This window comes from Microcebus murinus, chromosome 14 (assembly GCF_040939455.1).
Source record: "Microcebus murinus isolate Inina chromosome 14, M.murinus_Inina_mat1.0, whole genome shotgun sequence".
Taxonomy (NCBI): Eukaryota; Metazoa; Chordata; class Mammalia; order Primates; family Cheirogaleidae; genus Microcebus; species Microcebus murinus.
Window position 1 is genome coordinate 8,984,518 of NC_134117.1, and position 17,009 is coordinate 9,001,526.

General features: G+C 48.8%; 1 protein-coding gene across 16 annotated transcripts in view; it reads left to right on the forward strand.

The window, feature by feature from the left end:
• FGFR2 (fibroblast growth factor receptor 2) overlaps positions 1-17,009 on the forward strand; it is a 103,174-nt gene that overhangs the window by 930 nt on the left and 85,235 nt on the right. For all 16 annotated transcript variants that reach the window (XM_012763636.2, XM_012763639.2, XM_012763638.2 and 13 more), the window contains exon 2: positions 3,350-3,608. In XM_012763636.2, the coding sequence (XP_012619090.2) occupies positions 3,443-3,608 (166 nt within the window). In that variant the 5' untranslated portion in view covers positions 3,350-3,442. The remainder of the gene's footprint in view (positions 1-3,349; positions 3,609-17,009) is intronic.

Here is a 17,009-nt window from a genome sequence, read left to right on the forward strand (position 1 = left end):
GGGCCGGTGACATCCCAGTAGGGGTGGCGATGGACAGGGATGGCACTTTTTGGGGAGGCGGCGGCCCTGGTTCCCGGATTTCGGGGCCGGGCGCCCCTGCCCGCAGCCGCGGTCGGCGCCGGAGGGAGCGCGGCGCGCCTGGGGCTAGGGGGCGAGCTGGACCGACTTTTCCCAGTTCGCCCGCCTGCTCTGCGGCCGCCGCCGCCGCCGCCGCTCGGAGATGTCGAAAGCGCCGGCGAGTCCTAACTTGCGCGCTCATTCTTTCGGCGGCGGGGCCGCGCGGGGAAGCAGCGAGGCCCTGCGTGGCGCGGGCTCCGACCCCTGGCTGGGCGCAGGAGGCCCGCCCGGGGGCCACCAGCTTCTGCCGCTCTCTCCTCGCGGCCCGCTCCCTTGCAAACTATTCTCCGGACCTTCCTTCCTCTCTCCCAATTCAGCAAAGCCTACCCTTAAAGGCAAACCTGCTTTCACACTCTGGGCACCCATTATGTGTTTGGTGTGAAACGCTATCAACATTTAAAACTCCATTGTCCCCCTAGTCCCAAATCCCTATAAATCTTCCACTGGCCTCGACTCATTTTCATCTGAAAAGCCTGTTTAGTTTGAATAGAAAAGCAATCAGGCGCCCCTCTCCCTGGAATGTCAATTAAAATGCAGATTTCTCTGAGCTCTTTAGCGCCCCGAGAAGGGGGAGAAAAACGGGGTATTCCAGGCAAACTAATGAAAGAAGTGCTGCCCTGAGACCGGGTGGTGCGGAGCACCCCTAAACTGCGTGCATGTGCCTATTGGATTGCCAGCGGTGACCTGGAGGGGACTGTGGCCCTGGGCAGCCTGTGTTTTTTGAGATTTCAATGTGTTGAAGAATTTCCATCCCCAGACTTGACCCCTGGACACCTCCCAGCCCTACTCAGTGCTGGGGAGCAGCGGGGAGCCCGGCACCCTGAGCTTGCCTGGCACTGTTGACTTCCCTGGTGTGAAACCTACCTGGGAACAACACACGCCAGGTGCTCAGCGTGGGGGAGCTGGCAGCAGATGGATCACCCCTCAGGTGGAAGCCCGACCTGGCGGGCACCGGTGGGCACCTTCTTGGAGGGTGGGGGCTTTGGGAATGTCTGGTAAATTGGAGAGCCCAGCGCAGGCCTGGCATGGGGACCACTCCCTAGCCAGGCTCTTCTTGCTTGTCACTTTGCCTGTCTTTAGGGGCAGGCTTGTGCGGAGGTGAAAAGGGAAGGGGTTTGGGGAGGTGGCGGGGAAGAGCCATCCATCAGAGGGAGGGTGACAACTCCTCCGCGCAGGCTGAGAAGAGAGTTCCCTTTCAAGGGGAAAAATAAACACGCTGGGGCTTTCACTGGGGCTCAGACTCCAGGAAGGATTATGGTATTGAAGGCAGGAAGCCGGGATTGTGGCCGCCAGCAGCATGCTGGGCCTGTGTTCCCAACACCGGGCCTCGGGACCTAATTATCCTGCCTAGGAGGTCGCGCCATACTTTTGTCCACTGGGGTGAGGGACTGTGCAGACCTGTTGCCTTAGGTCTCTGCCTTCCAGAGATGTGGGGAGGGGGCTGCCGTGGGGCCTGGGCCTGGAAGTGGCTGAGATGGAAGTTTCCAGTGCAAGCTGTTGGAAGGACTGGATGCCATGAGATTCAGGGGAGGGCTCTGTCCACCGCTGTCCATCTAGAGCTAAGGAGGCTCCTCTGGGCAGGGGTGCGTGGGTGCTGCGGCTGGTGGAACAGCCTGGGGCGAAACCTCTGTGAGGACTCCGGATTGTTCCTGAGGTCGTGTTCAAAGTAGAAAATTCCCCTGCATTCTGGAAATGCTTAGTAAATCAGTGAGAATGTTTGTATACTTTCCTCCCACATGTATGTAGAAATAGATTTGGAATTATCTTTTGAGGTTCTCGATTTTAAGAGGAAAGAAATGTTGGGGGGAAAAACCCTGCAAGCACTCTGAAAACACAGCCATCTGACAGCATGCATGCACGTACCCTTTTCTTGCTTTTGCTGTGAATCCGACCATTTTTGACGGAGCTTTCTGTGCTGCAGAGGTTTTCTTTCTTCCTCCTTTGGAAATGGTGCATCCTTTCTGCCCTCACCCACTTTAATCCTCAGTCTAGGCTAAAAGGAGCAATTTTCATGATAGAGCTTTGGGGAGGCTCCAGCAGTGTTGAAATCCTATGTCATAATTTGAAACATCGAGTCCGGTAAACAAAAATCGCACGATTTAGAGAGTTTTTGTATTACAGGCCTCTCTGCGCCTAATCTTGTAAAGTTTGTGCATTTTGACTTTACATGTAGTCACTGAGGTCACTGAATGCATTTAAAGTTGTTTGGAAGCTTTCTTGGAAAATTCTCCTTGCCTTGGATGAAATGCATGAACAGAGGAGCAAGTCGCGTGCCCCCTTGTAACTGCTATGCCGAGATTTCAGCCAGTAGGTTAGCGTACTCAGAGACACACTGGTCCGGCGGCACACCATGACAATAATTTACGTATCGTCCTTATTAATAAACTCCTGTATTATTCATCAAAGTTTGCATCTGCTCTGCTTCTTGACCCCCTCTGCAGAGACCGAAGACATTTAGGGGTCTGGGCTGCCACTCAGTCACAGTGGCAGGGAGTTCAGGCTTCGAGTACCTTTTTGGTTTGGCTGCTTTGCATGCGCCTCTGTTCGGTTCATTCTTCCTGAGCGGCTGCCTGGCGAAACGTTGACATATGCTTCTGCACTTGAAAATGAATCCTGACAAGTGTAAACTGGTGGGAATTTTTCCATAGCCTTCCTGGGATTCTTTTGATTTTGCTGATCTCTCTCTCTCACTGCTTCCTGAGAACCACAGTGAGGGTGGAACAAACCGCTCAGCCCCAGCCGAGCAGAAATGCAGGTCTGTGAGCGGACGCCTCCCGGTTTAGCTTTCTGAAGCTCGGTTGGACTGAGAGAAGTGAACGAGGTTGGCTCTGCCAACCCGAGCATTTTTAACTTGCTTTTTGTAGCTGCCCTTGAAACTAAGGTCACGTTGCTTCTGCTTTTTGAGGGCGGGAGGGGCGACAGCGGGCAGTGGAAGGGAGCACACTTCGCCTAACTGGAGCGGCGCGGGTGTCTGTTGGCGTCCTGCAGCTTCTGTTTTATCTCTGTCTTTAAAAAGTATGCTTTTAAAAAGATGAGCCTGACAGGTTTTGTGGACCTGTTTGGTGGAGGCACCTGGGACTCCAAGGTGAGGCTGGAAGGCTTTTTGCAGAGAATGAAAAAGAACTCTGTTTGCACACATTTGAGAGGCTGAAAAATGGTTTTATTCCACTTGGGTTTCAGTGAATTGGGGAAGATTCCACTGACTCGCCGAATCTCTTTCCTTCTGTGACAGCGGCAGCAGCAGCAGCAGCAGCACCTCGGTCCCTGAGCCCACCGCAGGCTGAAGGCATTGCTGGCAGTCCATGCTCGTAGAGGAAGTGTGCAGATGGGATTAACGTCCATATGGAGATATGGAAGAGGACCGGGGATTGGCATTGTAACCATGGTCAGCTGGGGCCACTTCATCTTCCTGGTTGTGGTCACCATGGCAACCTTGTCCCTGGCCCGGCCCTCATTCAATATAGTTGAGGATACCACATTAGAGCCGGAAGGTAAGTTGTTTAATTTTGCTTTCAGGGTACCAAGTTTGTTTTGGGATTTGGCTGGGGGGAGTGGCACTTATGGTAAGGCCTGTTTTGGAATCGGCTGCCCTTGAGCTGTAAATGCAGCTTCTGAAAGCACCGGGAGAGGGTCTCTCGGCTTCCCCCAGGGCGGAGGTTACGAGCGAAGGTTCTTAGCTGCAGCGCTGCGGGCAGGATGGTATAGTTGGCTGGTCTCTTGGCGTGTGTGTTGCTCTGTGCTGGGGAGGCGGCAGCAGCAGTTCACCTTTATCCAGTGCCCGGGAGAGCTGTGGAAGGGCCGGCCGTGGGAGGATGCAGGATGAATGTCATCTGTAGTCTCCTGCAGCACCGTTCGGGCGAGAGTCTTGCTTACAATGTGAAGAATTGCTATTTTCTGACAAAAGGAACCTGTAAGGGAAATTGCCAACATCTGAAATGCTGACGTCTTATTTTCATTGTTTAAGGAGCAAAGAAGGTTCTGAAGTTCAGCATGGAGAGAGGCTTGACACATTAGGTTTTTTTTTTTAGCCATTGTAATTCATAGTACTTAAGCAATGCCTCACAGAGTGGCAGATTCTATTTTGGGTAAACTTGAAAGTGAATATGTCAGGGGGTCTCCCATTTCTGGGAACTTCCAGATCTCGCAAGGCAGGCATTGGTGTTTCAGCTTTGGAAATGTCATTTTAAAGGCATAAGGCCGGTTGTGAGGACTACACGAGGCTGAATTATTCAGCTGGGCAGATTTGGAGCCTCTCTCCCAGGTCCTCTGGAGACAACGTTAGCCAAGCCTCTACTTGGTGCTGCCTTGAAATCTGTCATCAGGAGGGAATATTGGTAGCTGAGTTATTTTTCGAGTGGTAATCCGAGAATAAAACGGCAGATCCTAGCACTCATCGCCACTTAATGAACCTGTTTGCTGGGAGCCCACCTGGTGCCTGCCTGGCTCTGGGAGCCTGCCTGGCTCTGGGAGCCCGCTGCTGTCCTGAGTGGCAACTGGGGTCAGCTGAGCGGCTCTGGGCACACAGCCTGGGCGTGGGGTGCGTGGGCAGCACGCTCAGCCAGGGGGGAGACTGGGGGAGGACAGAGAGCTCAGGCTCCCTAGCCCTGCCAGGGCCATCCGTGGAGGAGGCTTGTGTTCCAGCTGAGCTGAGCGTTCTGGGAGACGTGGTCCCCCCAGGAAGACCCCGTGCACGTGTCTGTAAGGGATAAGGACCGAAGCACTTATCACCCGAAGCAGTTTTGTGAGACTGGGGACCTTTTTGTTACACAGAGGCGTGGTGGCTTTATAATTAACAGGTGTGGTGACATCGGCCTACCACATCTCCGTCCCTGGGAAGGGAATCTGGTAGGGGTTTGTGTCTGAAGCTTGTGCAGGCCACTGCTCTAGACTGATTATGGAGCTGCCTGTTTGTGACTTGTGTTGGGACATCAGGACGAATGTAATTTGCAATGGTGATGCATTTTTAAAAGGCTTAATGTGAGGGGGGGGAAAGTTTCCAGTTTCTGAAAGTCATGCCTGTACTCTTTAATTTTGCTAATAATTAAAATGGATGTTTCCCTAATTGCTGGTTCTCCCTTGAGTACGTGGCGCAGCACAAACTGAGGAAGCTGAGCTGGGATTTCTTACAGTGTGGGCTTCAGGAAGGGCCCAGGTTAGGGAAAAACTGTCATTTTTCATTTGGATTTTCAGGGCAGCGTTATTGTGAGCTTATTTCAACGTAGAGTATAAAATGGTTCTGGAGGATTTCTTTTACAGTACATAATTATCGAAGGGAGTTTAAAATGTGTGTGTGCATGTAGGGGGAGACAGGGGAGGCAGAGAAGGAAGAAACTGGAAAGGGACGAAGCCTCCCAGATGGGTCTTCATGTAAGAATTTGTGTCCAATAATGTGTGTGTCGTTGGAAGCAGGTCTTCCCAACCTAGATCTGCGTTTGCACTTAGGGGTCAGAGGAGGTTCATGAAGTCCCTGAAATTGTAAGTAATATTTTGTGAAGGTCCTTTTGTGCATTTTTCTAGGTTCATAGTTTCCATGAGGTTTGTATCCATAGTTGTGAGACATTAAAAAAAAAAAAATGGAGATGATTTAGAGGAAAGTGCAAAATCCCACTAGGAGAAGGCTTTGGAAAAGCATGGAAGGTCCTAGACCTCAGTTTCCCTTTCTGTCATCTGAGGGTTTGATAAGATTATCTTTAGAGTCTCTTCACTAATATTCAATGACTATTAATATCCTCAGAAGCCTTTTGACTACCTACCTCTAAAGGTGGTTACTAGATTTGAATTTGGCCTGGATATAAAGAGCAGCAAGCACAGGGCCTGGTTATCTAATAAGCACCTGTTGCATGGTATTGTCATCGTTGTCTCCAGTGAGCTGGGAACGTGGGTCTTTGCAGTCCTGTGGGCTGGCTCTGCCAGTTGCCACGGTGTCAGGAACCATCCAGGCTGTTGGATCCAGTGGAGAAGAAAACAGCTGTGTTTGTTCTCTGTAGGGTCCGGGCTCCTCTCACCGTTAGTGCGATGTTGGCAACTGATGTGGGCTCTAAGACCACCAGTCCTTCCATTGCAGGAGTTTTGCTTTGGTGCCAGAGGTGATGAGGAAGGTAACTGAATTAAAGATGAGATAGGAGTTTTTGACAGCTGGAAGTGGGCTGGGGTTTAGGCCCTGTGGTGTCCAATTGGAGTGTGTGTTGTCTGTGTGTCTGTGTCCCCATCTGTCCATCCTCCACGGTTAATATAGCAAGAGCTTTGGTTAGCAGCAAGTTCAACCCTGACCTTCTGTTGCACAAGGCCCTATCTTGGAAAGACTTTTTGGTTTGCTTATTTGGAAGCTGAGTTTAGATAATTTCTGTTGGGCAGGAAAAAAATGTGACTGAAAAGTTCCAGGAAGGAGCCTGGGCCCTGACACTAGAGGATCCTTTTCTTTGGCCTTTTCAAGGAAAGGTTATGTCCAGTTGTCTCAGCTTTGTGCAATGTCATATCATATGTCATGTCATAGCATGTATGTCATTTGTCCTCTGGGCACTTTCTGAAGAGGTAGCAGTGGGGTTGGGTCTACTCAATTGACTTAAGAAAACAATCTCTAGAAGATTTTCGTTTTTAATATTTCAGATTAAAAATGCTTATTTCCATTTGGTCATTTCATTATTATAGGGGACCAACAGAAGGGTGGGAAACGCAGTTATTGACTCAAAGTGGGGGCTGATCTCAATGCTAAATACTATTCTGTTGATTAATGTCCTAAATATTTAAAGTATAGTCAAGCTTGATTACCCTGAGCAACTCTTACTTTCAAGTTCTTTCTGACATTGTCACCTTACTCTGGTTAATTAAGTCATTGTTGACATTAACAGCATTTTTGTTTACACCAACCCAGTGGGAGCTGAAATAAAAGGGCTTTTCCAACCCCAAACCCTTAATTACTTTCCCACCCTCCACAAAGTGTGATTCTGAAAAGCAACAACTTAGAGAAAAAAGTAGTTTGCATGTTTTTTTTTTTTTTAATTCAATTTATTTGGACAATCTTTACAGAGGCGATGCTGTCGTGGACCAGTATGAGTTGGTCCAAAGTTCAACAGCAGAGAAGTTGAGGATGGGGTCCATATGCAGACCTTCCTAAGTGAGATTTTTCCAGCGTGGTTTAAGTCCTTTGTTAGAAGTATTGTAAATACCATAACATCAGCCACACGCATTTAATTGCAAGTTAAAAGAAAAGAAAAGAAAAAAAGAATATATCCGCATACCAAGAGTGAATGATTTAAAATAATCTTCTGTTTCGCATTATCTGCATCTTTGTTCCTCAATGAGTGTTAATATTTAAGAGTTGACTGTAACTTGATAGTTAGCTTAGGAACAAGGACTTATTCTTGGTCAATTAAACCAAATGCAGGCTTATGCAGTTAAATACACAATGAAGTACACATTCTTTATTAGTATGTAAAGTATTTCACAATTCATAGACAAAGAGCTATGTTTAATATTACTTCTAGAGCAAAAATCTGGCAAGCCCAGAGAATTTGTATTTGTATCATTTCTATACTGGCTCTGATGTATGTGTGTGTGTGTTTGTGTGTGTGTGTGTGTTTGTGTGTTGCCTGTTTATATCAACCAGTTAAAAAGACTGAATGCCTATTATGCAAAAAGCCCCCACCAGCCCATAACTGAAGACTTGTTCCTTCTTCCCTATCTAGTTGAGGGTGAGAATTCAAATAACCAGAACAATCCAATATGAGATGTTTCCAATATCAGACTTAATGAATAATTACATGGTTATGAAATAACTGGGGTCCTGTTTAAACTGGAAGAGTTTTGTTTAATGTTCACATTCTCTATAAAATGTATCCACTAGACCTCCAGCTTGCAGACTGTTGTTTATTTGGGTGTTTATTTAGCCAAAGATTATTGTTAAAAGAATACCAGTCTCCTTTAATCAGAGTCTAGCTTACTTTTACATTTCCATTTCAGCTAATTTTAGTCTTTAAAGGAAAACATGGGAAATAGGTTTTTGGGGGCTGCGAGATAAACTAGGTAGGAAATACAGCTGGTGTGTGACTGTTATGGTTTGAGATTATTTTTTTGGAAGTTTGTTAGGCTATTCCATAGATCATTCTGATCCAGTGGGTTTTATGTGGCTGTGCAAAAATGTCCACAGTCTCTATTTTTAATTTTTTTTCCCTAAAAAAAATTGGGAAATGGGACTGTCCAAATAAATTGAATTTTTAAAAAATGGGATGATTTTAGCCTTAGACTTTACATTCTTTTTATCCATTTGTTATGTCCCACATGAGATTTAGAGATGGCTCTACTTTTTCAGCTTTGCTAGCATGGAAGTCTTCCTCCCTGACCTGTTGTCTTAGGGTAGTTTCTTTTAACTGATAGCGATGGTTGTTGAAGGCTGTATGTGGCTCAACAGTGAGGCTTACGTGAGGGCTACAAGTTTAGCAGCTACCTGAAGGGGCTGGTTTCTGAGCACTTCATTATGTGTCAGTATCATGATGTCCAAGATGACTCTGTCAAGGAAGAACAAACCCCTAAGAACTCAGCTTTGACTTGGTAGCAGCTCTTGAGCCTGAGTTTTCAAAGCTGTGTATGACTCGGGTTCCATTTTGGGGAAAATGTTTATCTTGGTGGGAAACCTTACGCAGGCTTTTTGGCAGCCTAAGTCCCCACAAACTGGTCACTCCTCTTGCTAAACTAGGTGGACACGAAGTGACCCAGCCAGGTTGTAGCTCTGGCCTTCTTGGATTAGGGAATGTGAGGTTGGAATAAGGAATGTGAGGGGTTTGGAAGGGGGGCCTGAGGCCAAGTTCTTTTAAGGAGAGGTCAGGTTGAACAAGCTGCTGGACACAGCACTGTGGTGTGTTCTTCAGTCTTGGAGATGTCACCTTCTGAAATTAATAAAGGGTCACGTTTTTTTCAAGTTTATCTTCTCATGCTCTGATCTGTTACCACCTCTTTTTAAGACATGATAGAAAATCCCAGATGGTAGCCCCATCAGTGGTAAGTGGTGGCCATAGGCTTTCCTTCTAATTGTATGACGTCAAGCTTTTACCATTTATATATTCATACAAAAAGGTATTGACTCATTAGGACAAGCCATGGTTATCCTCGAAGAGTGTGCATCAAGTAAAATAGGCAAGCTTTAGATTTTCAGTAATTTTGGTTTGGGGAAACTTGCACTGTGGAGGAGTTTTAAGGGATTGGATATGTTATTTATTCCACTTTGGAATTTCATAAGTAATTCTACTCCATTGTGGACTTTTACCATATCATGTGAATATTAAAAATTCCTGATTCTTTTGGATAGTTCTGAGACAGAGAGCTAAGATGATGTGGGCATATTCTTTATTTTAACCCCTTGTCCAACTAAAGAGGGGTAAATTCCAAGTCATTCTGAACAGAATGCACACATATGGAATTTCAGGTTATGGTGAACATGTATTTTATGAGGAGGCTAAAAGTAGCTTCTAAGGAAAATGCTGATAGATTCAGCAGTGAGAGCGAGGGACATATTTATTTGTATAATTTATGTAGCACCTTTTTTTGAAACAACTCCATTCTGATCTCTAACACTAATAAACTCTATAGGAATCATATCATGCTTATTTTCTAACCCTAGAGCTCCTGTATTACTATATGTGACCTAGTTTTACACATGACAATTGGCTGTTAAGTGTTCCATACTTGACAAATGTAATGTTTAAAAAATACCCAGACATTGAAAAGGCCAACTATGTGTGTGTATACAAGGGGGGTTGCTATGAAATGAAATGTCAAGATCATTGCAATGGTTAAGTTTAGGGTTTAAACGCTTTGAACACCCTCAAAATTCAGATTGTCAGTTGACCATGGAATTGCTCCAAAGATGTGTGGCTGCCTTGGGGAGACTTCTCGGCCTGCTAAGTAAGCCTCCTGGATTTCCACCAAGACGTGTTGCATTCTTGGTTGGTTGCAGTAGGCACAGTCGAATATGTAACCTAGATGTTGTAAGTAATTCACATCTAAAACCACTCAGATTGAATCCCCTGCGCGATTAATCTAACTTCTGCATCTGACATTTTTTAATAGAAATAAATAAAATTATTTTGAACGGCATATAGTATGCTTTATGGAGACTTATCCACTAAGAGGGAATTTGACCTTGGGAGCTAGGTTTAAATCTCCACTATCTACTGTGCTTCGACCTCAGAAAAATGAGATAACCTCTCTGAACTTCAAAGATATTATCTATCAGGAAGGGTGAATGTACAGATTAAATGCAAATGGAATGTAAATCTCCTGGCCCAAGATAGGTGCTCACTAAATGCTGATTTCTTCCCTATTCCACCTTCTTGTCAAAGCCAATTTAAAACCAATATTTCCTGGACCGATAAGATGTTTACCCTACAATAGACAATGGCAGATCTTCTGTGGAGAAGCATTTACATTAATTAAAATAGAAAAGTAACTCTAGGCTCCGGATTTGTCCAACCCTCTTTATTATCTCGGGCTTTTGCAAATGCCCTGGGTTTTCGGAATGGGATCATCTTGCGGTCCGGAGGGTTCAAGGTTGACATTGTTTTCTTCCCTGATGTAAAAAGTCAGTTGCAGCTATGCAATGGGAGCAGGGCATGCACTTCATGAGGAGCAATATATTTTGGCAGAAGAGTTTTCTGTTTGAGGCTTCCAAAGGGTTGTCATCAGGCCCCGTGAGGAGCGATAGGGAGAGGTTATGGGATTGGGCGGGGTGGGGTGGGGTGGGGTGTAGCATGTTCTGCTTTTGTCCAGCCTGATGAGGGGAGCTCTGTAGCACCTTATGATCATCCTTGTGGCGTTTGCCGGTAGTGACGTCCCCTGGTCATCCTCTGGGGCATTCCTAGGGGCACAGGCTGCCTGGAAGCGGGCGCAGGGAATTGGGATGGGGCCCATAGTACTGAAGGGGGCAGAGCTGGACAGTCAGTCATTTGCAGGTTATACCCCTTAGGGGGTTACTTGACGGGACAGGCTGGGGGGCCAGTGCTGATGAATGAGGTCATGCTCCTTCAGCCCATTCCTTGAGATAATGATGATGAGCATGATGAGGATGGTGGTGATGATAGCTACTGTGTTTCCCCGAAAATAAGACCTACCCATAAAATAAGCGCTAGCAGGATTTCTAAGTATTTGTGCAATATAAGCCCTACCCTGAAAATAAGACCTAGTGATGGGCGTGGCTATGCAGCGTATCTGCACAACCCATGCATTTCGTCGCGGAGCAGTAAAGAAGACTGAGCAGCCCTTCTCATCTGCCCCCATCGTGACAGCTGCTATCTCAAAGGTGACCGGAAAGGTGCGGGCAGCCCCACCAACAAGGTTGGCTCCCCCTGTCAGGTCCTGGCCATCCTGTGCGTGCTGCAAGCTGAGGCTTTGAGGGGAAAATAACACATCCCCTGAAAATAAGCCCTAGGGTGTCTTCTTGAGGAAAAATAAATATAAGACCCTGTCTTATTTTGGGGGAAACACAGTAGCTACCATTTAGTAGGTGCCTGCTGGCTATGTTAGGTACTTTGACCTATATTATCCCTAATCTTAATAATCCAGCAGATCCCAGGTATTCTTGTTCCTAGTTTATGGACAAGGTAACAAACTCATGGAGAAGACATGATTCCTCCAAGATCCCTAGTTAGTGAGTGTGGAACCAGGCCTTTGGGTGAATGTTTTGGTGCAGGAGAAATTTCCCAGTTGACTCCTCCTTTCTGAGCTAGAGGATCTTTTGTGGGATAGTCAGGTAACCATCTCATTTTTTCCTAAATCTGCCCTTTAACTGTTAAACTTGTAAGGATACTACCGGTTGATTCTTTTTCTCTCTCACATACCCACACCTAATTTTCTTAAAGTCATTTGAAGAAAAATCTTGGACAGTAAAAACATTCTAAGAATGACATTTTGTGATTCTTCTAGAAAGGCCTCTGGTGGATGTGGCTTATTGGCCTATTGCACATTGGCATATAAGCCACCTTAGCAGAGCAGGCTGTCCCCAGTTCTTCCTTATCACAGGTACCTCTGGTGGTTGGACCTGGATCCTACTAAATGTCAGCCTTTTTGGTTGCCACTTGGATATTATGTCGAGCTTTTTTTCCCCCGGCACTTTTGATTTGCAATTGGGTGGGAAATCAAGGCCCATCTGCAGAGACCCCTGTACCTGGGACTCCTGCAACCTGTGGTCCTGGAAACAACAGGCACCAAAGCCTACCTGGCCCTTTTAAGGTCACTCCCTGTAGGGATTTGGAGCAGAGAATAGGAAAGCCAAAAAAAAAAAAAAGATTCCAAGAATGAAAAGGCAGAAGCAGAAACACCTAGTCTTCTTGCAGCCTTGGCCAGGAAAAGTGTCCTTAGAGGGGAAAAAAGAGGTCAGGGGATAGAGTCCATTTTTAAAGCAAGCAAAGTTCAGTTTGGTAGTTAAAAAGACAAGTGACCTCTGATTGGTTCCAGCTGAATGTGAAGGCGAATCGGGGCGGGGCCACTCAGCCGCACTTTGCCCTGGTCGCTGCCCAGTGACTGCAGGACACCCTGGGGTCTCGGGCATTTTTTCCACGTGGGAGCTTGCTGGAATTCCTCACTGGAAGGAGACACGGCAACTTTCCCTCTTAAACTTGCAGCCGGGGTGTGATGACTCCTTGCAGAGCCTGGCTGGGGCGAGGTGGTGCAGATAGGCTTTCCGGATTGCAGGGGAGTTGCTGAGTTTCCTCACCCATTTGATCCCCCAAATAATTTTTGGGACCCGACTGTGTGCCAGGCTCTGTGGGGGTAGAATGGCAACCAAAAAACAGTTCCAAGTGCTGTTGAGTGGGGGAGATAGGTTTTTGTCAAATAATCGCAAAAATGAGGGGCCTGTTTCAATCCAAGGTGAGGATGCTAGGAAGGAAAAGCAGGTGCGTCTCAAAAGGATTCGGGACCCGCGAGGGGCCAGCGTGCTGGGTAGGGCAGGGCAGGGCTGGAGCATGTGCCCCCGTTAAGGATTCTCTGGGGACTTCGGCCTATGCAGCTCCCCAAGGGCGGTCTCCTCCTTAAGGGGCTGGGCACCTAGCCCGGTTCTCCAGCAAACCCTCCTGCACTGGCCCTGCCCTACTCAATAGCCACCTTGCTTGCCAGGTCAACCCTTGTCCATTGAGGTGACTGTCCAGGGCCTGGCCTCTCCGCTGTCCGTTGCTGGCTTCCTCTGTTGAACAGAGGTGGCCACGTGACCACCTTTACTGGGAGGTGCTCGCCCCTGAAGGTTCCAGTGAGGAGGCCGGCCTAGGGCATCGCTGACAGCTGCCAACCTGCACTTGAGCCAGTCACTTCAGCCTGCTCCTTGGCCGTCTCTTCCGGCACCTCCCCCGGTTGGCAGAGTCGCTTGCCAGGCCAGTGCGGAGGCAGGGAGATGGCCGGAGGGCTGGGTGGCCTGGGGAGCCAGGCCACGCCTGGGCAGGATGGTGATTCTGCCTCCTCCCAGGCACAGCCCTTTGGAGATCCAACCAGAATGCTGCTTGCAAGAGTTTTGAAAGGGGCTCTGCAGAGAGGTGGCGACTCTTCAAAGTTTGTTTTCTTAAAGCTCTTACCTCTATGCAAATATGTGGTTTAGGGTAGGGGAGAAAGGTTAACCATGGTGGCGCCCATCTCTTAATTTGGAATTTCCTGAATTAATGTGGGTTTTGGTCATCCAGCACAGGATCCCTGGGGGGGAGTTTTTCTTTTCTCTGCAGAACACCAGAGAAAAGTGATCCCTGGGGCTCCAGCCTGCCTTTCTCTGGTCCTGCCCTGCACAGCCTGCTGGGAATATGTCCCGCCCACCTCAGAGGCTCCCTGCCCCTCTGCCTGAAAGTGATTCAGGAAAACCTCCCTGCCTGGCCTTTCCCACCCAGCTGCACTGGCTGACACTGATGACACTCCTTGGCCTACAAATCTGGCTATGGCCAGGCCCGAACTTGCTGAGCCCGGAGCAGGCAGATCAAACCCATTCAAATGAGGAGGGCCATCTGTTCCCAGCTCCAGCTGCCGTCCCTTCATTTGCAAATGGCTGGGGTGCTGCTTGGGGGCACTGGTCCTGGGACACATCTGCAGCCACCAAAGGAGTATTAGAACCAGGGTCCTGCTGAGAGGAGAAAGGCCGAGCCCTTTAAATAAACTTGCCGAACAATACCCCCAAAAGGTCTCCAGTTAAAAAAGCAGGAGGCAGCCTTGCCCTGGTGGAATAACTCTTAACCTCCCCCCGGCCTTTCCTTTTTTTCCTTTTCTTTTGTAGCTGGGGCCACTTTAAAGTACTTGCCCGTTTGGGGAAGATGTCAAATAGGATTTGGACATCGGTCTGGCCTTTCAGGAGCACACAGGGCAAATGCATCCGCTCGAGTACACACCGTTTATTGAATGTTTATATCAGTATCTGGGAGGTGAGCTTGTCCCTGCATCAGCTGCTGGGAGCCACAGGTAACACCAAGTGTGGAAAGGTGACCGTCCCTGTCCCTGAAACCTTGCCTCTGGAATGTAGTCCGGCTGCCAGCTCTGGGGCATGCTCTCTGGAATGCGGGCCATTACCCAGACTCGCAGCAGTGCAGGCCCTCGAGCTGGCGGGCTGTGTGGAGGCACAGCTCTTGGGCCTCTTGCCCACACTTTGGTGTCTGCAGGGCTCTTCCTGGCATGCTGTGGGGTTGGGACGAGTTATTCAACTCTTGAGCCCGCTGGGATCCTCACCCAAGGGAATTCTGGGGGATGTTACTGTGCCCCACGTGTAAATGTCAGGTACTCTCAGATCTGTTGCATCTGTGAATAGTAGATGGTATTTTAATAAGCCACAGGCTCTTCCCTTAGCAAGTTCGTCAGACAGGTGTTATACCTGGGTGTTGATAATGACTACTGTCACAAGATCTTCCGATGTTTAGTCCCATTTGGGAACATTCCTAGAAATCCCCACTTAGGTAACTTACACACATAAGATGTGACAGATTTGTTCATTTGAAAGAAAACCCTGTTTTGAAGGCAGAGGATTGCAAACTGAGGTTCTCACATGGCTGGAAAAATCAATCTGCTGACCAGCTAGTGTCAAGCTCTCACCCGCGGACGGGAGCCCGGAGTGCCCTCCTGGCTGGTTGCCCGCAGGTGCACAAAGGCCTTCCCAGGCAGCCTCTGGTTTTGTCCTTGTGGTGACCTTGACCTGCAGCAGGCAAGCCTGGAGGTGTTTTTCCGGTCTGTAAACCGTGACTGTAAGGCTCAGCGACGTGAAGGGCTGCCCACGCTGACACACGCATTCCTGGCAGAAGCAGGTCCCCGCATCTTGTCTTTGGACACTAGAGCTGAATTTCTCGCACTGTGGTCCTTGGACCCGTCTTTATGCACAGTCACATCTGAGGAGCGCTGCATTGAACTCATTCCGGAAGCTCTCTGTATGCCTGTTGGGTGGGCCGGCTGGGGGCCAGAGGCAGACTGTATCTGGTTGTGCTAATACTACATGGACAGACAGAGGCTGTGGTGTCTTGGAGATGGGAGCAAGGCAGTGTCTTAGTGGGAGTCAGGGTAATTTTCCCAGAGGGGTTATCTGAGATGGACTTTGAGGGCTGCGTAGGAGCCTGCCAGCGAGCGTAGCAGGGTGGGCATGTAGGTGGAGGGAACATTGTGTAGGAAGTGAGGGACGTGGTGCCTGGCGCATGTCTTAGGGGATGTTTTTTGGGGGCTCATTGTATCTGAGTGTGGAGTGGTCTGTGCCTTCTTTAGAAAATAGAGGTCAGGTTTGCTTTTCAGAAGATCGCCACATGGATCTGCAGCGGCGCGTCTCTGGAGACCCTGTGGAGAGATGGCGCCCAGCGGGGACCTGTGGCATGCGGTCTTGCCTGTGCTTGGTTTCAGAGCCATTTCAGAGGTCAGCTTAGGAGGAGAGGGGCTGCGGGTGTTGATCCGAGGACAGGCGAGAGGAGAAGGGGGCGTCAGCCAGGCCTCAGCGCCTGGGCTGCTGTGTTCCCTGGGACTCCCTTCCATGAGAGGCCAGTGGAGGAGGAGGAGGTGGCAGGCCACTTGCTTGTGGGTAGGACCTCCAGGTAATGTGTTCCTTCCCCCAGGCAGGTGGAAATATGAACCTGCAAGCCAGGACTTGAGTGGCATCCACTAGGAGGCGGGAAAAGCCGCAGGCACCCGGGAGATCGGAATGTAGGGGACGGACCAGCAGGGCCAGAGGTGGGCTTCTGAGCATGTCCACGGGTACAGGAGGGGCGGGAAGAAGTTTCCTAGGAAGGCATGAAGACCTGCCTGCCACGTTCCTGTGCTTAGCACCCCCCCCCCACACACACACCTGCGTGCACCCCAGCAGAAAGCGGAATGATACCGAAGACAGTTAACCCTAAACTGTGCGAATGGGGTTTGAGAAATAGAAGGCTTCCCCTCTCCCCTGTCCCCTCTCCCCTCTCACCTCTCATTCTCCTGGTTGAGAAACCCGGTTGTTTCTTTCTTTCATGCTTAGCGAAGGAATAGCGACTCCCACTGGCAGGCCTTTCCCATGGTGGGCACTTACATGCCGGGTAAGGTGTGAGGTGCTTTCCGCTCACTCTGGCAGGTGTTATTGTCCCTGGTTTGCAGGGCAGGTAAAGTGAAGGACTGGAAAAGCGAGGGCTCTTCTCAAGGTCGTGCAGTCTGTGAAGTGGCAGAGTTCAGGTGTGTTCGGTCAGTACTTCGACATCCCAGCCTTGTCCTCACCTTTTCTGAAGAGTCACCAGGGAAGGGACAAAAATGAGACCTCAGCTTTCGTGCTAAGGTGTGCAGGAATGAAGGTTTGGAAGTTTTGCTGAAAGACCAACTCACAATAAGGCCGATTAATACAGAGTAAGAGATGTTCACTGTGCACATGGGGAGACAGACTCACAGTGATGACCCAGTATCCCGGTGGGGTCCAGAAATCTATATGCTCTCATTTTAGA